Raw genomic sequence first — 24,920 nt, 5'->3', positions numbered from 1 at the left:
AATTCTCATATACATATTTTAGAGAGACTAGGGGAAAGGATCCTCATAGCTTGGGCTGTGAAATGGGCACTGACATCTAGCATGTTGTGTTCACCAGCATGCACCGCAATTGGCCACAGTTTGTCAGTGACCGTTCATTTCTGCACACGGCTGATTGGTGGTCATGCTCACTTAAAGTTCCTCTAATAGGGTAGGTGATGCCTGTGACAGGACTGGACTGGACTGGACTGGACTGGGTGGGTGCATAAGACAGGTCTTGCCCCTGGGTCTTCCACTGGGGTACAACCCATGTGGCAAGGGGTTGTTACTAGATAAGGATGTACTAGCATATTTTGCAAGTGGGTGGGTGGCAGAATACCACTTTGGGATGGGTGAGAGGATTATAGATAAGATGTTTCCCATTTCTAGGCATGCAGATACTGTTGACTGTTAGGGCCTTGATGTGGACACAGGTTTTTATGGAGCCACCAAAGAGGTAGAGTTCAACAACCGCAAAAAGCATACTGGGGCAAGGAGAAGTGTAACAATCATCGATATTCAAATAAATGTCTCTTAACTGTGGAACCATTCTACAACTCACAGTGTAAATTCTTTTTATGTTTTCAATTCTCAAACTGTGAAACCATTTTTGACAGATCCTTCAGCCACCTTGTGTGTGTGTATTATTTTCACTTTTCCTACATCTGCTTCAGATGTTTGCTTCATGCTTTTTCCTCTAACTTACAGTGATGTGACAAAAGTCATGGGACACCTCTAAATATTGTGTTAGACCTCCTTTTGCCCAGCACAGTGCAGCAACTCAATGTGGCACGGACTCAACACATCCCTGAAAGAGCCCTGCAGAAATATAGAGCTGCGCTGCTTCTACAGGCATCCATAATTGTGAATATGTTGCATATGCAGGATTTTGTGCACGAATTGATCTCTCAATTAAGTGCCATAAATGTTTGATACGATTCATGTCAGTCAATCTGGGCAGTCAAATGATTCGCTCAAAGTGTCCAGAATGTTCTTCAAACCAGTCAAGAATGGATGTGAATGGTCAAAGTAGTTGAACAGAACCATTTCCCATCAATGATCAGTTCAGTTGGACCACAGGACCCAGTCCATTCCATGTCAACACAGCTCACACCATTATGGAGCCAGAATAAACTTGCACAGTGCCTTGTTGCCAACTTGGGTCCATGCCTCTGCAGGGACTGCCCCAGACATTAACCCTGCCATCAACTCTTACTAACTGAAATCGAGACCCATCGGTCCAGATCACAGTTTTTCAGTCATTTAGACTCCAACCATTGTCATCACAAGCCCAGGACAGGTGCTGAAGGCAATTTCATGCTGTTATCAAAGGCGCTCGTATAGGTTGTGTGCAGCCATAGCCCATTAACGCCAAATTTTGCTGCACTGTCGTAACGGATACATTCCTTGTACATCCTATGTTGACTTCTGTGGTTATTGTCTGTTAACAATGATAACTCTACACAAACACCACTGTTCTCTGTTATTAAATGAAGGTTGTCAGCCACTGCGTTGTCCGTGGCGAGATGAACTTTAGTATTCTTGGCACATTCTTGACACTGTTGATCTTGAAATACTGAATTCCTTAACAAATTCCAAAATGGTATGTCCCATGCAACCACCTCCAACTACTATTCCGCTACAAAGTCTTAACTCCCATCATGTGGTCATAATCACACGGGAAACCATTTCACATGAATTACCCGAGAACAAATGACACCTCCACCAATTCATACCTTGTGTACATGAAACTACCAACATTTGTATATGTGCATGTCACCTCAGTGTACACCAGGCAATTTTACTTCCAGTATTTCCAAAATTGTTTACCCATGCTTTTCACTCATTTACAACCCTTTCCCCCCCTTACAGCAACATTTCATTCTCAGGCGGTGCCTGTTCGATCAATCTATGTTAGTCCAGAAAAGTTTTCCTACCTGTAGTCCCACATCCTGTTGTATAAATGCCACCTGACCCATACAATCTCCTCCTCCTCCCCTCCCCGCTTTCAAACATGCCAGCCACAAAAGTTACTTTTTCTGAATACCACCACTCCTTTCACGACAACCTTCAAATCTTCAGAGTCTGCCTGTCCCTATCCATCACTAATCTAACACGGGGTAAACAAATCATGAAACAAGCTCCACATCACCTCTGCTCCCTTCAGAAAATTCTTTTACCAAGCAACCTTAACTACCTGCACCCCATCTACCAAACTGAAATCACTGCCATAAAAATTTTGAGCAGCAGTCTTGGCACCACCCCTAAACATTTCCAATTTACTGACATCCAACATCCATTTTGGAGTATCAGTTGCAAACAATACCTATCGTGACTCAAGTGAACTGCCTCATCAAACACAAGTAGGACTTGGACCCTGCCTTGCTGACTTCCTGCATATCCACATAGCCCAAACTCCTTCCCAACATCCCTCAAAACATAAGACACAAACCCAAAACAGTTAGCAACCTATCTAACAGCATTATCAATTCTACATAAATTTCAGTCCTATCCAAAGATTCATTTTCACACTTGTATTCAAGCACCTCTCAATGTGGTATTCCATTCTTAAGCAATATATACAGGGTGGTACAAAAAGGTACGGCCAAACTTTCAGGAAACATTCCTTACACACAAAGAAAGAAAATATGTTATGTGGACATGTGTCCGGAAATGCTTACTTTCCATGTTAGAGCTCATTTTATTACTTCTCTTCAAATCATTAATCGTGGAATGGAAACACACAGCAACAGAACGTACCAGCATGACTTCAAACACTTTGTTACAGGAAATGTTCAAAATGTCCTCCGTTAGCGAGGATACATGCAACCACCCTCCGTCGCATGGAATCCCTGATGCGCTGATGCAGCCCTGGAGAATGGCGTATTGTATCACAGCCATCCACAATGCGAGCACGAAGAGTCTCTACATTTGGTACCGGGGTTGCGTAGACAAGAGCTTTCAAATGCCCCCATAAATGAAAGTCAAGAGGGTTGAGGTCAGGAGAGCGTGGAGGGCATGGAATTGGTCCGCTTGTACCAATTCATCATTCACCGAATCTGTGGTTGAGAAGCGTACGAACACTTAGACTGAAATGTGCAGGAGCTCCATCGTGCATGAACCACATGTTGTGTCGTACTTGTAAAGGCACATGTTCTAGCAGCACAGGTAGAGTATCCCGTATGAAATCATGATAACGTGCTCCATTGAGCGAAGGTGAAAGAACATGGGGCCCAATCAAGACATCACCAACAATGCCTGCCCAAACGTTCACAGAAAATCTGTGTTGATGACGTGATTGCACAATTGCGTGCGGATTCTCGTCAGCCCACACATGTTGATTGTGAAGGTTTACAATTTGAACACGTTGGAATGAAGCCTCATCCGTAAAGAGAACATTTGCACTGAAATGAGGATTGACACATTGTTGGATGAACCATTCGCAGAAGTGTACCCGTGGAGGCCAATCAGCTGCTGATAGTGCCTGCACATGCTGTACATGGTACGGAAACAACTGGTTCTCCCATAGCACTCGCCATACAGTGACGTGGTCAACGTTACCTTGTACAGCAGCAACTTCTCTTGACACTGACATTAGGGTTATCGTCCACTGCACGAAGAATTGCCTCGTCCATTGCAGGTGTCGTCTTCGTTCTAGGTCTTCCCCAGTCGCGAGTCATAGGCTGGAATGTTCCGTGCTCCCTAAGACGCCGATCAATTGCTTCGAACGTCTTCCTGTCGGGACACCTTCGTTCTGGAAATCTGTCTCGATACAGACATACCGCGCCACTGCTATTGCTCCGTGCTAATCCATACATCAAATGGGCATCTGACAACTCCGCATTTATAAACATTGCACTGACTGCAAAACCACGTTCACGATGAACACTAACCTGTTGACGCTACGTACTGATGTGCTTGATGCTAGAACTGTAGAGCAATGAGTCGCATGTCAACACAAGCACCGAAGTCAACATTACCTTCCTTCAATTGGGCCAACTGGCAGTGAATCTAGGAAGTACAGTACATACTGATGAAACTAAAATGAGCTCTAACATGGAAATTAAGCGTTTCTGGACACATGTCCACATAACATCTTTTCTTTATTTGTGTGTGAGGAATGTTTCCTGAAAGTTTGGCCGTACCTTTTTGTAACACCCTGTATACTTCCGACCCCTTACCGCATGGATCATACCCCTGCAGTAGATCCATATGCAAGACCTATCCAATGCAAGCATCAAGCACACCCTACTCCAATCCCTTCACAGTTACAGTCTATCCAGGGGCAGGGTCACCTGTTAAAGGAGCCATATCATAGCCAAGTTCTGTTGTAACTGATGTTGTCATGGGCTGAGTTAACTGTCCAGGGGCGGAACATTCTGCTGAGCACAACATACTCAGTTCCAATGGTTGCTTCACAGTCCAAGCCATCTGGATCCTTTCCCACCATCAACAGATTCTCAGAAATAAATAGATAGAAATTATCCTTCAAGACATTCTTTACTCCTATAATCTCCCTGGCCTAAATCACCACCCTCTGTCCCAAACCAACTTCCACCCCCTACCACCATGACCATAACTGCATCACACCCAACTACCTCTCACAGTTTACCTCCTTCCTTTGTTCTACTCCTGTTAAGTCACAGTGTCCCAAACACAACTCTCCCTACCGGTGCCAGAGCAAGCTCACTGGTGCCACATTCCCATTTCACATACTTGCTGCATCCCCCCCCCCCCCCCCCCCGACCCTGCCTCCTTTCTGCCCTTGCTTACTCCACTTAACACAGTTCCTCACACCAGTTGGTCTGTATTTCTGGCACAATGTAATCAGCCAGTACAGCATGTGCATTTCTATTGCCTGTGAATACTCATTTATCAAAAAGCTCAGCAGTTATGTTTATGTGCCAAGCAATGCTTCAACCATACTACACACTTTTACTTTTAATGCTTCCAATTTGTATATTTTTATAATCTTATAACATATCAAAACTAATGCAGGTCACTGTTTATCAAGGAAACAGCATATCACCCAATGGAAGACGGTTACTCAGCTGAAAAGTCAAAATGAATTAACAAGAGCCTGAAGATCGGCTTGGAATGGCAGAACCATGATTTCCCACCACAAATAAAACAAACTGGAACCATCTTGTCATATATTAGAGCTTTGTCACTTAGCCACCACTACACAAAAATTTATTCCAAATGAACTACATATATTATGTCTGACTGAAGAAATGTGTGCTAATTTTACTCTCAGTACTGCAAAGAAATATGTATGGATTCTGATATCCATGTCTTTAATTCAACAGTCACACAATACTAAATACTAAACTCCTGCTCCACTGCCATAATGAAATTTCTCTCTGTGGCGTAACACATTGGTGCAACAGTATCACTGAGGTTCCCTAAGTGTGTTCACTGGGTTTGTGACCCCTTCTTTGTGTGGCTCACTGCAGAAACTTACAAGGTCACTGAAGCACGAGAACCGTTGACAATCAACAATGTTTCATCACTAATCAGATAAAAATCATCTTTCACCCCATGTTCCTCTTCACTGAGGAATAACATCCTACTGACATGGAGTTTTAGACATTTTATATTAGTTCAGATGCGAAAAACATTAGGGACAATGTTCCCCGTAACAACAGTGAAAGGTGAAAACAATATCTTTGTTGTCTACGGTGATTTATGGAAACAATTACCAGAATTTATCCGAAACCCATTCTTATCATATAAGGAGGTATGTTCTCAGCTTGTCTGATCTAATAGGAAGCAGATGATACAAGTGATTGACGTCGAACTCTACAATGGCAAGGACGCCTTCCATCTATAAATGTGGACATCACATTTCACATATGGATATGGTAATGATTGGAGGTATTTTATATGAAATTACCACAATGCAGAGTACAGATGGTAGAAGACATTATTTACAATGGGGTAATGTATTTTCTCCCAAGATTAAACAACTGGAAATCTAATTGAGGCATTTCATCATATGAGTTCCAAGAAGATGTTTGCAAATACATTAAATCACTATTCAAAACAGTCAATGACTGCCAGAATTAGTGTTCAGTAACATGTCCCACACCAATGTCTGCTCAACGTGTGCTCAGCTGAGCAAAAGAATCTGAACCTCTCAAGCTGAAGAATAATATCTGAACCCCACACAGCAACTAAGATATATGAAAATAATTATCATGCTGCACCATGGTGTTGCAAATATCTACCAAAATAAATAAATAAGTAAAAAATGTAACTGTCAATAATCTTTAATGAACCACTGTGCTGTACGTCTACTAAAAACGAAGACAATGGACAAGGGGATAAGAACAAACAACCCCCTCATTTTCCTATTCACCAGTACTTACCTTCTTTGCAATTCATATGGTTTTCATTTTTTTAATATTCACATTTCTTCTATTTTATCTGCCAATACAGTTAAAACAGAATGTTGTCATATCTGCTAGTTTCAACTGTAACTGGCTTTTCTTATATTCTCTCTGGGAGACAGAGTCTCCAGTTCATACCAATCTCAATGTCACAGCAAGTGCAGTGATTCTTAGAGAATGCTAGACTACATTGCCTCAAACACACAGACCAAAGTGAGTGAATGAGCAATTTTGAAAACAAAACAGCAGGTACCTCAGTAGATATTTTTACCTCTAAGTCAACACACAATGTAGCAAATCAAATACTTCCATAAGATTACTCTGCGCTGTGGCTTACTCATCCACTGAAGATAGACACATCCAGTAATTTATATTGTACACTGCCACTAATACAATGAAATATTTATTTTACACAATATACATGAATTATACCAAAATGGGGTAGGCATGCATTATACAAAAAAGGGGTGGGTGTGCATTATACAAAAACGGGGCAGGCATGCATTACACAAAAATGGGTCTGATAGAAATGGTTATGCAAATGATCAATTGAAGACAATTGCCTTCAGTTCAATTTTACACACAAGTCCACCAAAGTTAACCCTTCTAATGAAGCTATTATTCTCTATAGTCTTCAGTCCAAAAAACCTTTGTTGCTAGTTGGGTCTCCAAGTCCATTATTCGCTCATTCAATTGTTCCACAATCCTTTTGTGCTCTGCTGTTAGTCTCTGAATTTCTTGACGAAGGCGTGCTATTTCCATATGTAGGTGTTCAATTAAATTGTCCCTGTAACAAGAAGTTGATTTCACTAACAATCTCCATTTTGCTTGTATTGTGACAAACCATTGAAGAACGTTATACAAAATAAAATGTTAACATGGTACACAATCGCACAATGGAAAATCCAGGATGGACAGCAACAGTACTAAGAAAAGGATAGTTGCTAATCACCATATAGCAGAGATGCTGAGTCACAGATAAGCACAACAAAATGACTGTCAGAAAGTGAGCTTTCAGGCAACAAACCTTCATCGAAAATAGACATCACACACACACACACACACACACACACACACACACACACACACACACACACTGATGCAAGCGCAACTTACACACACATGACCACAGTCTGGCTGCTGAGGCTAGCCCGTAAACAGGAGTACCTGATGGGAGAGGTAACCAACCGGGTGCTGGGGAAGAGGAGGAGGCTGGGGTGAGGAGGGGGAGCAATAGCAGGGTAGGGGGTGGTGTGTGTGTGTGTGGGGGGTGGTACAGGGATGAGGTAGAGATATGGCATGGCAGATAGGCGCAGTCGGGAACTCAGACGGAGGGCGGTGGTAGCGGAAAAGGAGAGAAGTAAAAGACTGTAGGTGTGCTGGTGGAATAGAGGAGAGTGCAGTGCTGGAATGGGAAAAGGGGCAATGACTAATGAAGGGTGAGGCCAGGAGGATTACGGGAACATACGATGTATTGAAGGGTGACTTCACACCTTCAAGTCGCATCCCACAGTGGGGTATCGAAGCCAGTGACAAATGCTGAACATGATGCTGAACCATATGTCAGACTCCCATTATCAAGATGGGACAGGATCAGGGTTTTATAAAGCTGCAGAAGAACAGTGCAGTCTGACCCCAGCTTGTGTTACTGGGGCAGTTAAGTGCATTGAGATGTAGCCAGCACTTATGCTTAAGCTGGTGAAAATGGAGAATCCACATCAAATATGCATCAAAGTATAGTTCTGGTTGTGGATGAACAGTACGTAAACAGAGGTGCACGACGTGAATCTTGGGAGCTGAAAAGTGAAAGCCATGGTTGGCAGTCCATAACTGCGCCTTTCGAATGGCACCCTGCAGTCAGCATTCAGCAGCACCCACACTAGAGGTGCAATAGTCAAAGCAAAAATCATTGGCGTACAAGAAGGGTGATACTGGATACCCCATAGCTGCTGCTAGACAGTTGATGGCCACTAGAAAGAGAGGGGCACTCAATACAGAGCCCTGCAGGACCTCATTCTCTTGGACAGGGGTGTACTGGGACGAGTACCAACTTGAATCCACAAAGTACAGTGTGACAGGAAGTTCTGGACAAAAACTGGACGCTGGCCACCAGAGACCCCACTCGTGTAAGGTAGGCTGCAGTGTCGCCATGTGATGTCAAAAGCCTTTTATAGGTAGAAGAAGACTGCAATAAGGTGTCGAGATTGGTCAAAAGCTGTCCGGATGGCCGACTCCATGCTAATCAAATTAGTACTAGTGGATCAGCCTTAGCGAAAACGGCCCTGGAACAGACCCAGTAGGCCCTGCGATTCTAGGAACCAACACAGCTGCCGGCTCGCCATGTGTACCAGACAACTTACAGAGTACACTGGTAAGACTAACTGGGTGATAGCTGCTCATCACAAGGTGATCTTACACAGTTTCAGTACTGGTGTGATGATGCTCCAGACATGGTTGAAGATGATAAGGAGATGACACTGACAATCTGCTGATAGGCATTTAAGAATGCAGTCTGGCCCTGTGGCTATTTCAGACCAAAGGGCTAAGGGTTGGGTGGTTGTTGGGGATGAGACCAGACACCGAGGTCATCAGTCTCATCGGATTAGGGAAAGACGGGGAAGGAAGTCAGCCTTGCCCTTTCAAAGGAACCATCCCGGCATTTGCCTGGTGTTATTTAGGGAAATCACAGAAAACCTACATCATGATGGCCGGACGCGGGATTGAACCGTCGTCCTCCCGATTGCGAAAGGGCTAAGGCACTAAGGAATTCTCATTCACTGAGTGGAGCATTAAAGGGCTCCAGGTGCAAGTAATGAAAGATAAGTGCATTAGCTCCACATGCTGTCACAAAAGGGAGGATGAAGGTTCTCAGATGCAAAGGCTTGAGCATAATAAAGAGAAAAATGTATGGTGACTGTGTCTGTGTTAGTGAAAACAGCAGATTTCAAGGAAATACCAGGTACACTTGCAGGGGACTGGTATATGTAGAGTTGTCTGATCTTCACCCAAATCTGTGAAGGAGGTGTATGTAGTCCAATGGTTGAAATGTAATGCTCCCAGCATTCTCATTTCCGTTACTTTATTAGGTGGCAGACGCAGTCATGGAGCCATTTAAAGGCAAAGAGGTGTCCCACTGACTGATGCCACTTACGGCACTGGAGAGTCCATCTGAGATATGAGAATGCAGGATTTCTTGGCGAATCTCAATGCTAAAATCTTCTCAGGTTGATAGCCGAGTCAATGCGTCATTCTCCGAAAACGTTTCAACAAGTTTCTTACTTGCTATCTTCAGGCGAACTGCCAGGTCCATATCTCATCTGGACCTTTATAGCCACTGGACCATGGACTTACGGATAGGATGTCACAAGTGTGTGAACTTCGGCAGTACGTCCTTGTCCCGACAGCACTGCAAGAACACGAGTCTGCTGAGAAAACTTGCCTTCTTGATCTGAAGCCTGCATTCTCATATAATGCAACTCTATGGGGAGGACATACAATGCGCTGCAAAAACTTTGGATCAAGAAGGTGAGTTTGCTGAGCAGACTTGTGTTCTTGCAACGCTGTTGGGACAAGGACATACTGCTGCAGTTCACTCACCTGTGACATCCTATCCATTAGTCAGTGGTCCAGCAGCTATCAAGTTCTGGATGCAACATGAACTCGACACTTCACCTGAAGATGGCAAGCTAGAAACTTGCTGAAATGTTGCCGGAGAACAATTCATTGACTCGGCTACCCGAGAAGATTTTATCACCCATCTGAGATCTCTAATGGCCTTTCAATTTCTGAGAGGCACCAAGGTACTGTCTTTCCAATGGGGATCCCGAATAATAGGGGATCACTAAGTCATCCAGTGATAGAATGGCTGCTGTTGCATCTTGGACAGCCATGTCAATAGCTCCATTTAGCAGAGAGGTAAGAATGACAGTGGAGGTTACAGCATCCCAGTTGGTGTTTTTGATAGCCCATATAGGTGGGTGTCAAGGTGAGTGATGCTGACAGACAGACAAGATTGGGAAGTGGTCACCACATCACACCAGTGGCTGAGTGGGAGAAGACCATGGCTGCAAACAGAAAGATCAATGGTCAAGTAAGTTTCATGTTCCACACTAAAGTGTGTGTGGCAGCAGTATTCAAGAGACAAAAGTAGAGATCTGCCAGTAAGTTCTTGATGTCCTCACCACCAATGCAGACAATACATTCTGAGGTACATCACTATCTGGAGGGAGAGACACATTACAGATGGTAAAATCCTGAAATGCCCTCCCCCAAACAGCCACAGCCCCCAAAGCTGTATCAAGAGGCAAATGTTCATTATATACAGAGTCCAGAATATATGTTCAAACTCCACCCGACATCCTACCATAGTTAGCATGATTCTTAAAATATCCCCAGTAGCCACAAAGGGCAGGAGTCCATGTTGCTGGAAACTAAGTTTCCTGAAGGGCAATGTAGAGTTTGAGAGACATTGTAGCTCAGCCAGGGGGTGGAAAAACTCATTACAACTCCACTGGAGAATCATGCTGTGGATATATTGTGAGGGAGTGAAGAGACCAAGGAGGCAGGTTAAGCTCCAGGGTCACCTGCTACCACCTGTTGAGACGTTATGGTATCAATACACAGGTTCTGAGACACACGTTGTGGTGCGATCTGGAGCCTCACAGGCTGCCGGGATCGCTGCCTCAGCCACAGAAGTGGAACATGCGTGAAGCAGTTGTGTAAGGGCCAGCAGGACCTCCTCCATCTTGAAAGACCTCTTTTCATCTTTCTTCTCCTTAATGGGTTTGGATGACTGGGAAGAAGGTTGTGAAGGCGCACAAGCAGCAACCTATGCCTCTTTCAGCCATTGGCTGATACCTGGTTGCAGATTGGTAGGAACCTTTGAGGGGGAGTGTCCTGAGGGATTCCTTCCTGGTGGGAGAAGCCGGATGAGGGTGATGCGTGTCTGGCTGGGGGAATGGAGATGACATCCCCAGTAGATAGGGAGCCATTGCTCCCAAAATGTGTGTGTGGGGAAGCAGCAGGAGGAGAGCCACCAACCATCAAGGCAGCAGGCATGGTTGAGCAGCTGTAGCAAATCACTGTCATGCGTGCAGGTGAAGACGCTCACACTTTTTCTTGGTCTCTTGGTATGTTGCTCTGTCCAGAGTCTTATGTCAGCCCCCCCCCCCCCCTCTCCGTCCCTCTTTCTCTCACAAGGGAACCTCCCCATCGCACCCCCCCCCCCCCCCCCCAGTTATAAGTTGGCACAGTGGATAGGCCTTGAAAAACTGAACACAGATCAATCGAGAAAACAGGAAGAAGTTGTGTGGAACTATGAAAAAACTAAGCAAAATATTCAAACTGAGTAGTCCATGTGCAAGATATGCAACATCTAGGAGAGTGCAAGCTCAGGAGTGCCGTGGTCCCTTGGTTAGCGTGAGCAACTGTGGAACGAGAGGTCCTTGGTTCAAGACTTCCCTACAGTGAAAAGTTTACTTTCTTTATTTTTGCAAAGTTATGATCTGTCCGCTTGTTCATTGACGTCTCTGTTCACTGTAATAAGTTTAGTGTCTGTGTTTTGCGACCGCACCGCAAAACCGTGCGATTAGTAGCCAAAAGAACAAGCCTCTCCAATGGAAACCAAAAACATTTGATTGCAAGGTCTTAGGTCAACCGATTCCTCCACAGGAAAACACGTCTGATATATTCTATACGACACTGGTGACGGCATGTGTGTCACATGACAGGAATATGTTGTAAACCCACCTAACTTGTACACTTGGTGAATGGGTAAAAAGATTCTTCTACCTTGCCCGATTTAGGTTTTCTTGTAGATGTGATAATCACTCCCAAAAAAGTGTTAAAACATAAGAGTTTGTCACATAAACTGCGACAAATGAATGCAACAGTTTCACAGTCGCAAAACATATGTTTTTAATGTTTTCAAATTTTTCCGTGTGTAGACTGTCAAATCCTGCATATGTCCAAGCAAATCTGAACATGTCCTGGAATTTTGGAGAGTGAAGTTGATTATGTGTGAGTCCTGAACTTTGATAATTGTCTGAAAATATAAAATTAAACTTTTCACCTGAGGGAAGACTTGAACCAAGGACCTCTCGTTCCGCAGCTGCACACGCTAACCACGGGACCACGGCGCTCCTGAGCTTGCACTCTCCTAGATGTTGCATATCTTGCACACGGACTACTCAGTTTGTATATTTTGCTTAGTTTTTTCATAGTTCCACACAACTTCTTCCTGTTTTCTCGATTGATCTGTGTTCAGTTTTTCAAGGCCTATCCACTGTACCAACTTATAACTAATTCTGAGGGGGGTGCGATGGGGAGGTTCCCTTGTCAGAGAGAGAGAGAGAGAGAGAGAGAGAGAGAGAGTGCAGTCTGGTGAACAAGGAGAATGGTCTCTCAACAGTTGACATATAAGGGGAGAGGGACACAAGAAACATCCAGCTGCAACTGTCCTACACAATCCTTACAGACAGGGCTGGCATTGCAATGTGAAGACATGCCCGAATTTCATGCATCTGAAGCACCGTGTGTGTGTGTGTGTGTGTGTGTGTGTGTGTGTGTGTGTGTGTGTGTGGAGGGGTGGGGGTGGGGGGGGGGGGGGTAACATGAGGTTTCACATCACAGTGGTATTAGTATGCTATCATTTTGACCTTTTAAGGCAATAATTGCCCTCAAATGCCAATATGAAGCCCCGGTTACAACTCTGTTGTCCTTCGGCCCGCTATGGACAAGATGGATGAAGCATACATCTCATCACTCCAAGATGGCATGTAGTTCATCATTAGACTACAGTGAGGTGGTCATGATGGAAAGTGTTGCCTTGAACCATATTTATACTATAGTAATAGTTACGGGAGTGTCACCTAGCTTGTCCCAAGTTAACAACACCCATGACTGGACAGGGGATGCCATTTAAATCAAAATTGCCCCACTCTTCATTTTGGGAATGGTTCAACTCCCCCAAATTTGTTCTCTGCATTCTCTACAAAGAATAAAGGCTTTTTGGCCAAAAAAGAATCCCTATTTGTCCTTGTAAAAACCAGGTATTAGGGAAAGTGTTTCTCTTCTTGTTGCTTAGCCCTACATTCCTCCCATGGTGTAGCCAGGGACGGAAACATTTTAGGGTCACATCTCTCTACACTGATTGAGTTCTTTCCATCTGAAGAGATTGATGGGACCGTATGGCCACCAGAGGGAGAAAGCTTCATCTGCTTCAAATGCAGATCATCCATAGTGCCACCTACTCCAAATGGAGTCTCTCCTCAGTGACAGCTACCTGGCCAGTATTCTGTTGCTCGGAGTCCCCATGCCCCAGTCATGACAGGCACATACTCCTTGGCATACATGGGGAGTGTCCGGCTCAGGCACCAAAAGTGTGAGCCCTACATGGTCAGGGGGCTATCACCGTACAGGTATTTAATGACCCCGCCCCCCATCAGGATGGCTACCGTGTTGGGTTTTGGGCATACTACCCTATTGAAAAGAAAGGGCACTAAGGTGAAATATGGGGTGACCTTCCGTGCATGATGTGCAATTCTGAAAAATTTGTCAAATAGTGGCAGGTTGAACCCAACAATGGGGACCATGTATTTATTAATGGAAAGGTGTAGAAAGCACTGGAAGTGAGATGAAAAATTAGGGTCCTAAATCGTGTAACAGATCCAAGTGAGATCTGCACCAGGAGGACCATCCGGTGGAAAGGCAGAGAGGAAAGAGATAGAGGAAGTATAGGCTTGCAGCACAGAAAAGGAAATACTGATGAAAAGACTAGGGCCCCTTGGTAGCAAATCGTGTACTCCTGAAAGAATTGTGAGTCCCTGGGTGGCTAATATCATGGTTTGGTTTTGTTGACACTAATGGCTTCTTTTGTTCAAACTAAATGACTGGCTTTGTGAAGAAACTATTGATGTAATAGTAAATGATAACTTTTATAACACACATATATTGCTGTTAAAATTAATAATACCTCATATTTAACAAATTCATTGCTGAGATAATGTGCGAGTCTAAGATAACACAGCAAAAGAACCCCATTACCTGTCTAATGAACTGCCACCCATAACATCAAAGGAGGACATTCTGTCATACATCTAGGCAACTCCAGAAAGTGTCCCTTAGCCATTTCAAACATCTTACTCTTGCAAGGCAGTTCTAATTTTTAGATTAGGGCATCCTTCCTTTGTACTATTTATACCATTTAATGTTGTTTTTTTAAATATATAAACACCTTTGTCTGTTACTGAAGTGAAAAATGGATCAAAAATGAATACCCTTACTATTTTTTTGCATAAATGAAAATTAGGCACACAGTACGAATATTATGTGATTACCCATGTGCACATTATCAAGTTACACTAACATATCCAACATTTCCTAGAGAGGTTTATTTGTAAAACTTTATCAAAGTTCTTAGTAATTGGATTTTATTGCATGCAGAAGGATTATTATTACATAAAAAGACATTCAGGAACATATCTGCATCGAAAGTTCTTAGCAGTTCAATATTTATGAATATAAAATTCTTTGGCACTGTATAACTTTTTCCATAACACTGTTAGCCTTTAATATACAAAGTGGAGGACTTAACTGTATAGTCATGTAAAGCAGAGAAGGAAAAATACCACAGACAAGTACACTGTTCTGAAAGGATGTCACGTGCAGTTGAGCTACAGCAGCAAATAAATCATTAACATAGCAATTTATGCTGTAGCTGGCAGCTCTGTTGTCTTAACAAATCTTCCTGTGCTGTGATGTAACACAATCCATTTAGTTTCACAATTTAAAGTGGTGTTACACATTCATTGTTATTATTATTATTATTATTATTATTATTATTATTATTATTATTGTCCACCTGAGCAAAATATAGCTTTGCTGGTGTGTCACTTTAACTTGTCCTCCTTGATAGATGAAATAACCTAGAGCAGAAAAGTGACACCTCCTTCCTGTGCCAGTCTCAGATTGAATGCAAGTCAAAAATTGGAAGATACTGAAAAATGATGCCCAAGTTTTCATCATATTCAAACTGCCTACAATAAATAAAGAGCCAGTAATTCAATTTTTATCTGTTAAATCATAGAAGCAGCAGCCAATTCAGGCAACCAAACAAGGAGTAGCAGAGACGTAACAACATAAGCAGTAGTAGAAGTTGAGCTAGAGAAAAAGTCTTCATATAGAGGATCTGTGTAAGTCAAGGAGACATTTCAAACAATTTAATGCACATAAAGATAAAACATATTTCCAGGTAAACATTCTAAGGGATAACTTCAGACATTAGTGTGTTAAAAGACAACATTATGAAAAGGATAGATTGCTACTATCCATGTAGTGGAGCTTTTGAGTCAGAGACAACAAAAAGACTGTAAGACAAGTAAGCTTTTGGCCAAAGGGCCTTATGAATCACACACACACACACACACACACACACACACACACACACATATATTCAACTCGCATACACACAACTGCGAGCAACAGCACATGATAGGAATGCTTACTGTCTGCTACGCAACACCTCTATTATATAGTGAGTAGCAATCTTTTCTATTGACAATGTCATTCTGGATTTTCCGCTATGTTCAGTCCATTTATACAACTTTATTTGGTAAAATTCATTTCTATTGCAGTTGTGGCATGAAACTTGAGTGTTTCTAAAAATAACTTTCATTCACAAAGCAAAACAACACACTGACAGTAAAACAATTATTCAAATGGTCACTGGATCACTCGCAAGTAGCCTACATACTGCAGGCCAGCCAGCTAGAGAAATTACTTTACCAAAGATCTGAAGGAACTATAATGGCAAAATGAATGAAAATAGACGTAGTCTCCTAGATTATTAGCTATATGTAAAACCACATCTAGTTATAAGAAAATAATTGTCACCTTTCTGCTAGTACATCTGGCGATATGGAACCATTTCGACTATGTAAATCCAATAACTCTCCAGTTGATCCCGTATCAGTAGTATCAATCAGGGTACCATCAGTAGACTCTGTTTCATGAGTACTCTCCTCTGGTGGAAGCACTACGACTGGTGTCACATAACTGCGAAGATCGGCTTCTACTAAGAAGTTCGGTGGTTTCTACATGCAAACATAATTTATAAATTTCTGCTGGGTGCTATCCACACTAATTAATAATTCAAGTAATATTTATTTTCAACTAATATGCACATATTTTCTGTTACTGCTTTATTTAATAAATAATTAATAACAAGGTTTTCACTAGTACATTTGTTTCTAATGTATTACATTAAACTGATATCGAGGTTTTACTATAAAACATGCTTTTGTTACACATTTTTACTATGTTGTAGCTGTATTTCTACAACATAATGAAATTGTAATTCTGATAAATTATTTTTGTCACAGCACCAATAAGAAAACAAATATAAAACTATTACAGTACATGGAAAGACCTTTGTTTAAAATTGAAAGCACAGTTTAAATTTCAAACAGTGTTCCTACTGTCATGAAGAGCAGCACCTGTGTACTAGCAATTCATTTGATTTCTCAACTGGTTGCTCTTATTCATTTGACCCATGATCTAATTTTAAAGTATATATCACAAATAAAATGCTGTAATTAACACCTTTCAACCTGACATCATATTGACACTACAGTTGTTCCAGTGTATAATCATTTTTATTGTTTGAAAAATGATGATATTCAGTACGGTGAAGCAATGCAAAAACAGTGTAATATTACAGATAATAACACACAGTGTCACTTTCGTTGCCCTATTATGTACATATTACCGCAAGTCTGAAGACAATGTCCAAAGAGCAAAGTAGAAGTAAAATGTCAGTGTGGGATAACACAGAGAGCACAACAAGGGGTTTAGTTTCACTACATGCTATTCACACTTGCCATTTAACCACTCTGAATGTTCAGGTCAAAACACTCACCAGACATAATTTCACTGGCAAATAAACTCAATTTTCCAGAAACTACAATAGATGATCACAGTCTTCACAGCACTAGATTTTCAATAGCCATTATACACAAAACTATAGATCATTTTAAACATATCTAAAAACAAAGATGATGTGATTTACCAAACGAAAGCGCTGGCAGGTTGATAGACACACAAACAAACACAAACATACACACAAAATTCAAGCTTTCGCAACCAACGGTTGCTTCATCAGGAAAGAGGGAAGGACAGGGAAAGACGAAAGGATGTGGGTTTTAAGGGAGAGGGTAAGGAGTCATTCCAATCCCGGGAGCGGAAAGACTTACCTTAGGGGGGGGGAAGGACAGGTACACACACACACACACACACACACACACACACACACACACACACACACACACACACACACACACACACACACACACACATATTTGTAAAGGCAAAGAGTTTGGGCAGAGATGGCAGTCGAGGCGGAAGTACAGAGGCAAAGATGTTGTTGAATGACAGGTGAGGTATGAGCGGCGGCAACTTGAAATTAGCGGAGGTTGAGGCCTGGCGGGCAACGAGAAGAGAGGATATACTGAAGGGCAAGTTCCCATCTCCGGAGTTCTGACAGGTTGGTGTTAGTGGGAAGTATCCAGATAACCCGGACGGTGTAACACTGTGCCAAGATGTGCTGGCCGTGCACCAAGGCATGTTTAGCCACAGGGTGATCCTCATTACCAACAAACACTGTCTGCCTGTGTCCATTCATGCGAATGGACGGTTTGTTGCTGGTCATTCTCACATAGAAAGCTTCACAGTGTAGGCAGGTCAGTTGGTAAATCACGTGGGTGCTTTCACACATGGCTCTACCTTTGATCGTGTACACCTTCCGGGTTACAGGACTGGAGTAGGTGGTGGTGGGAGGCTGCATGGGACAGGTTTTACAGCGGGGGCGGTTACAAGGGTAGGAGCCGGAGGGTAGGGAACGTGGTTTGGGGATTTCATAGGGATGAACTAAGAGGTTACTTAGGTTAGGTGGACGGTGGAAAGACAGACTTCCCCAAATCCTGCCCTGAAATGAGATCCATCCTTCATGAAATCCTCCCCACTCCACCAAGAGTGTCATTCAACAACATCTTTGCCTCTGTACTTCCGCCTTGACTGACATCTCTGCCTAAACTCTTTGCCTTTACAAATGTGTGTGTGCGCGCGCATACCTGTCCTTTTTTCCCCCTAAGGTAAGTCTTTCTGCTCCCGGGATTGGAATGACTCCTTACCCTCTCCCTTAAAACCCACATCCTTTCGTCTTTCCCTCTCCTTCCCTCTTTCCTGACGAAGAAACTGTTGGTTGCGAAAGCTAGAATTTTGTGTGTATGTTTGTGTTTGTTTGTGTGTCTATCGACCTGACAGTGCTTTCGTTTGGTAAGTCACATCATCTTTGTTTTTAGATATATTTTTCCCACGTGGAATGTTTCCCTCTATTGTGATCATTTTAAACATACACATATAAAAGACAATCCACTTGTAGAGAGAAACGTTTCAGATTTGTTGCTGCTGCTGTTCTCCCATCCTATCACTATATCTCTCAAGCAACTTAATCATTCCTCCAATTTCTTCCTTCTATTATGAAGCAATAAAATAAATTTTTTGCTTGAGAGATATAGTGATGAGATAGGAGAACAGCAGCAGCAACAACAACAGGAAGAAGAAAGCCAGCAACAGCAATGAGGAGGAGGAGACAGATTTCTTGAGCTTTGCTATCAGTTGGAGAATTATTGTGGTTCTCTGAATCAGTTGTGCAAGTGTTAAACAAAATAAACAGATGCCTGGGTAGCATATGAGGTGTTGTGTCCATGTTAACTTTTTTTCTTGGATTAGAAATAGCACTTTGTAAACCCAATTAGCAAGTAAATGTAGTACACTGCAGAACCATGACCAAGCCACCTGTAACTGCTTTGGAGGGGTATGTGTGTCCTTGAAACTTGTGGAAAAAATTCAAAAACTAAATATTAGTGAACTGTAGAAGTATTTGGGATTAGTATCCAAATTATGTATTATATTTGGGACAGAAGCTGGTTGAAATTAGAAATAAGCAGTGGCAACATTTTAAATTTGAATGGAACATATACATGAAACATATGACAGACACCAATGCCGGTAGCAAATTTCTTGCTGTTAAGAACTCACTAGTTCACACAATTTATAAAATACTGCTCCTAAACCAGTGGACCAATTTCAACCAATCTTTTTTACACATGTTACTTAATATCTGGAAAAAAATACTGTGGGGAGTAAGAACCAGAAACCTTGTATTGAGGAAGGGTGATAATATGGAGACAGACAGGTGGAGCGAGGGCAAGGAGGAGAGGGGCAGAGAGGGGGCGGAGGAGGAGAGGGGCAGAGAGGGGGCGGAGGAGGAGATAGAGGGAGGGAAGGACGTACACAAGCTGTGGATTTAAAGAGAGCTTGGGTAATTTGCATACTGATTCCCTGACAAATATGCACTGATAAGGAAAGAATACAATTCATGATCTATTCACTGGAGAAATGTATGACAGTGTTAAAGATCAGTCTTCTCTAAAAATTATGTTTTAACTGTTGGAAAGACAATCCACTTGTGAGAGAAATGTTCCGAACTTGTTGCCAGCAAACAGACCTCACCTTTTACAGTCAATGAACACATGTATGTTAAACAATGACTGCAACACTATTGTGCCACAAATACTGTAGTTACTGATGTTGAGTGAGAAGTTCATAAAGGTGGGGATATATTTCTCCACAACAAGTGAAACAATAAATGAATTAAAAACTATCTCAGCAGCTAGTAGCAAACATTCAGCTTTCAGGGCACAACTTTATTTATCTAATCATACTGACACCCCCAAGCTTTCAAAACAGTTCAATCACATAATACACAAAAGAACACGGGAGCACCAGATCTACTGAGTGATGATGAACTTCAGGAAGCAAGCAGTTCTTTGGTTAACTAGTGAAGATATAAGAGTACACACACACATGCTGTTTTGCAACAGTAAAAAGTAAAAACTTACACACACACACACACACACACACACACACACACACACACACACACACACACCAAAAAACTGGTTATGACTAAAGTTGGAACCAAATGAACATTAGCTGATAGCTTGTCATCTTACATTTAATGGGCAATGAATTTGGTGGTGGTGGTGGTGGGGTGGGGTGGGGGGGGGGGGGGGGAGAGTGAGTTATTCACATCTGAAACAAATGTGGAAATTGACACTGTCATCCTTGTTGCAGTCAGGAGCCACAGCAGTACCTTAAATTTAATGGAGATGACAATCTGCATAAAATCAAGTTAGTGATAAAATAACTTGAAAACAATCTGTCTGAACATCAAAACTGGAAGTTAACATACCCTTATGTTGTAAGAAAGATGACAACAGAGGGAAGATGATAAGCAGATCGTCAAGAGGTATGTAGTGAAAATATTATGTCAAGAGTGTGGAAGGTTGTTATATTACTGTTGAGAGTACAACACAACAAAGCAAAGAAGTGAAATAAAACACAATCAGTGAAAACCTGAAAAAGAGAAACCTGAAGCACATACAAAATATGTTTTCAGAAGGATATAAAAAATACATGGACATAGAAGGTAATGAGAAAGTCAAACAGGAATTATGAAAAGAAATCCAATACTAAAGCTAAGTGGAATACTGACTATGATGGTAAACAGTATCTGTCTTACACATAAATGTACATTAATATTGCAACTTATTCCTTTAATCATTTTTACTCACCTCTGGCAACAATGGAATTTGTATAAGGGACTTGAAGTATTGCATTGTATTTGCAGTAAGGTAGAACTGTCTCAGGTCTTTAAATTGTTTAAGAAACCTCTCTCTGTGGCCACCCAGTGTATCTGGTGGTAAGCCTAAAAAAATTGTACATGGTTTAGTGAAATATATAAAACCAATGAGCTTGTAACAGCTGCAGTGAGATTTGGCGTATAAGTCAGATAGATATATTTTGAAGCATAGGTCTAAATAAACTTATTTGAAGACGTCTCTGCAGGATGTTTTAGAATTAACACCAGATATAATCCTTACTATATACTTCTAAAAACAAAGATGATGTGACTTACCAAATGAAAGTGCTGGCAGGTCGACAGACACACAAACAAACAAACACAAACATACACACAAAATTCAAGCTTTCGCAACAAACTGTTGCCTCATCAGGAAAGAGGGAAGGAGAGGGAAAGACGAAAAGATGTGGGTTTTAAGGGAGAGGGTAAGGAGTCATTCCAATCCCCGGAGCTGAAAGACTTACCTTAGGGGGAAAAAAGGACGGGTATACACTCGCGCGCGCGCGCGCACACACACACACACACACACACACACACACACACACACACACACACACACACACACACACACACACACACACACACACACACACACACACACACACACACACATCCATCCACACATATACAGACAGACACAAGCAGACATATTTAAAGATGTCTTTAAATATGTCTTTAAATATGTCTTTAAATATGTCTTTAAATATGTCTTTAAATATGTCTGCTTGTGTCTGTATATGTGTGGATGGATATATGTGTGTGTGTGTGTGTGTGTGTGTGTGCGCGCGCGCGCGCGCGCGCGCGCGCGCGCGCGCGCGCGCGCGAGTGTATACCCATCCTTTTTTTCCCCCTAAGGTAAGTCTTTCCGTTCCCGGGATTGGAATGACTCCTTACCCTCTCCCTTAAAACCCACATCCTTTCGTCTTTCCCTCTCCTTCCCTCTTTCTTGATGAGGCAACAGTTTGTTGCGAAAGCTTGAATTTTGTGTGTATGTTTGTGTTTGTTTGTGTGTCTGTCGACCTGCCAGCACTTTCATTTGGTAAGTCACATCATCTTTGTTTTTAGATATATTTTTCCTATGTGGAATGTTTCCCTCTATTATAATCATATCTTACTATATACTTCGGTATTCTGAACATAGTAACCTTCTATGTTGAATCTCCTCACTAATTCTATACCTCATTAGTGGACGTAATGTCCAGAATAAACTAATTTCTTCATTTAAAAATCACCTGGAGCCACAACCGGGCATTCTACAAACTCGTGCGAGGGATCACGTTTTCTGCCACAGAAACAATTGTGCTAGTCACTTGCTCAACCATCACATCAATGTTACCGTGTGGGGGAGATTCAGTGGCGACAACAGAGGTGAAAGTTTCCCAGTCTGTCTTGTACTAAGTCCATCTGGGCAGGTGTCCGTGTTCCTGACGCTGGGGCAGTGACAGGAAGATGGGGCAGTGACAGGAAGATGGGGCAGTGACAGGAAGATGGGGCAGTGGCCACTATCATACAGGTCGTCATGTGCTCTCCAGTCGATAGATGGGAGAAGTCCTGGGCTGAAAATTGGTAAGTCAATGGCCGAGTAACTACCAAGAGCCACACTGAAATATGTGGCGGCCCCAGTATTGAAGAGACAGAGGTTGAATTGCGACAGTAAAGTTTCGACATCTCTGCCTCAGCCAGTAAGCATGGTACCACCCCACAAAGGGGTTATGGGCATTAAAATCTCCCTGAAGTTGGAAAGGTTTAGGGAGTTGACCAATCAGTGCAGCTAATACACTCATGGGTACTGCACCATCTGGAGGAAAATATACATTGCAGACAGTTATTTCCTGTGTTGTCCTTATTCTGACAGCCACAGCTTCAGAAGGGGTTTGAAGGGACACATGTTCACTACAGACAGAGTTTAGGAAATAAACGCAAACTCCACCTCTCACTTTATTACAGTCGCTACGGTTCCTATAATATCAAGGCCAAGATGGCGCTGAGTGGGGATCGTGAGTGTGTAAAGTCCGAAAAAAAATGTGTAAAAATAACGAGGAAAAGTGTTTATCGTGCAGTATAGTCCGTGTGTATTGTGAAAACTTGTGAATGCCATGCTACATAATAAAGAAAGTCGCAGAAAAAAAAACTGTGGAACCACAAGAAGTAATAAGGAGAATTACACTTTTTTTTTTTTGGGCGCTCAACTACTGAGGTCATTAGCGCCCAGTCACAATTGTTAGAGCACATAGAATCTAATAAAACTCGAGGAGGAGGGGGGGGGGGGACACCAGAAAGTTAGATGCCTTTGGACAAGCCAGTCAAAGTAATGAAACAAAGAACACGAGCAGCTGCTCGAGCGTCATCAGCTAAAATATCCAGAAAAGTAGATGGCAGAGACAGGACAACACGAGATTGACTAAAACGGGGACACGACAATAAAACATGGCGCACTGTTAATGCATGACCACAAGGGCACTGAGGGGCTGGGTCACCGGAGAGCAGGTATCGGTGGCTAAACCGGCAATGCCCAATCCGCAATCTGGTCAGAAGGACCTCTTGTCGCCGAGATGGTCGGGAGGAGGTTGTCCAAGCAGTTGGGAACGGTTTCACTGCCCGGAGCTTGTTTCCTTGAAGTGATGACCAAGTATCCCACCACAAAGACACAAGTCTCTTACAAACAACCCCACTAATGTCAGATGACTGGACACAATGGGAGGCTGGCCGAGGCAGGAGGAATGCAGCCTTGGCTGCAGCATCAGCAGCCTCATTCCCAGGCACTCCTACATGGCCGAGAACCCACAGAAAGCTGACAGGAGAGCCATCAGCGGCAGAAGAATGGAGGGACTGCTGGATCCGTTGCACCAAGGGAAGGACCGGATATGGAGCTCCAAGGCTCTGAACAGCACTGAGTGAATCAGAGCACAGTACATACAATGAATGGCGGTGGCGGCGGGCATACTGAACGGCCTGATGGAGAGCAAAAAGCTCGGCCGTAAAGCTGGAACACTGGTCGAGGAGCCGGTATTTAAAGGTGCCGGCCCCGACGACAAAGGCACAGCCGACACCATCGTCAGTGTTGGAGCTATCAGTGTAAATAAAGGTGTGACTGGAAACTCGCGCACAAAGTTCGACAAACCGTGAGCAATACACTGCAGCCGGAGTACCCTCCTTCGGGAGAGAGTTGAGGTCGAGATAAATATGAACCGGAGCCTGGAGCCAAGCTGGTGTCGGGCTCTCACCCTCTCTGAAGGTGGTAGGGAGGGCAAAATCTAATTGTCGAAGCAGGCGACGAAAGCGGACTCCAGGGGGCAGCAGGGCAGACACATACAACCCATACTGACGGTCGAGAGAATCAACGAAGAAGGACTGATAAGAGGGGTGGTCGGGCATTGACAACAGCCAGCAGGCATACCGACAAAGAAGTACGTCGCGCCGGTAGGTCAATGGTAATTCGGCAGCTTCAGCATAAAGACTCTCGACGGGACTAGTGTAGAATGCTCCGGTCGCAAGATGTAACCCACAATGGTGGATGGAGTTGAGACAGCGTAAGAGGGATGGCCGAGCAGACGAGGCTCCCATAATCCAGCTTTGATCGGACTATGGACCGATACAAGCAAAGCAGGACAGTGCGATCCGCTCCCCTAGATGAACCACTAAGAACTCTGAGGACATTAACGGAATGTGTACAACGGGCAGCCAAATAAGAGACGTGCGGAGACCAACAAAGTTTCCTGTCCAGTGTGAGCCCTAGAAACTTAGTTGTT

At 43.0% G+C, this 24,920-nt stretch overlaps 1 protein-coding gene across 4 annotated transcripts in view; it reads right to left on the bottom strand.

The window, feature by feature from the left end:
- LOC126199365 (huntingtin-interacting protein 1) overlaps positions 1 to 24,920 on the bottom strand; it is a 550,791-nt gene that overhangs the window by 57,375 nt on the left and 468,496 nt on the right. For all 4 annotated transcript variants that reach the window (XR_007540158.1, XR_007540159.1, XR_007540160.1 and 1 more), the window contains exons 7-9: positions 21,104 to 21,237; positions 16,302 to 16,501; positions 7,059 to 7,197 (exon numbers count right to left, since the gene is read on the bottom strand). Coding sequence is in view for 1 of the 4 variants with exons in the window: in XM_049936267.1 (XP_049792224.1) it covers positions 7,059 to 7,197; positions 16,302 to 16,501; positions 21,104 to 21,237 (473 nt within the window). In the remaining 3 variants the exon portion in view is untranslated. The remainder of the gene's footprint in view (positions 1 to 7,058; positions 7,198 to 16,301; positions 16,502 to 21,103; positions 21,238 to 24,920) is intronic.

The sequence above is a fragment of the Schistocerca nitens genome, chromosome 1 (genome assembly GCF_023898315.1).
Source record: "Schistocerca nitens isolate TAMUIC-IGC-003100 chromosome 1, iqSchNite1.1, whole genome shotgun sequence".
Lineage (NCBI taxonomy): Eukaryota > Metazoa > Arthropoda > Insecta > Orthoptera > Acrididae > Schistocerca > Schistocerca nitens.
Note: the sequence above shows the minus strand (reverse complement) of the source record. Positions and strands in the feature narration are given on the sequence as shown.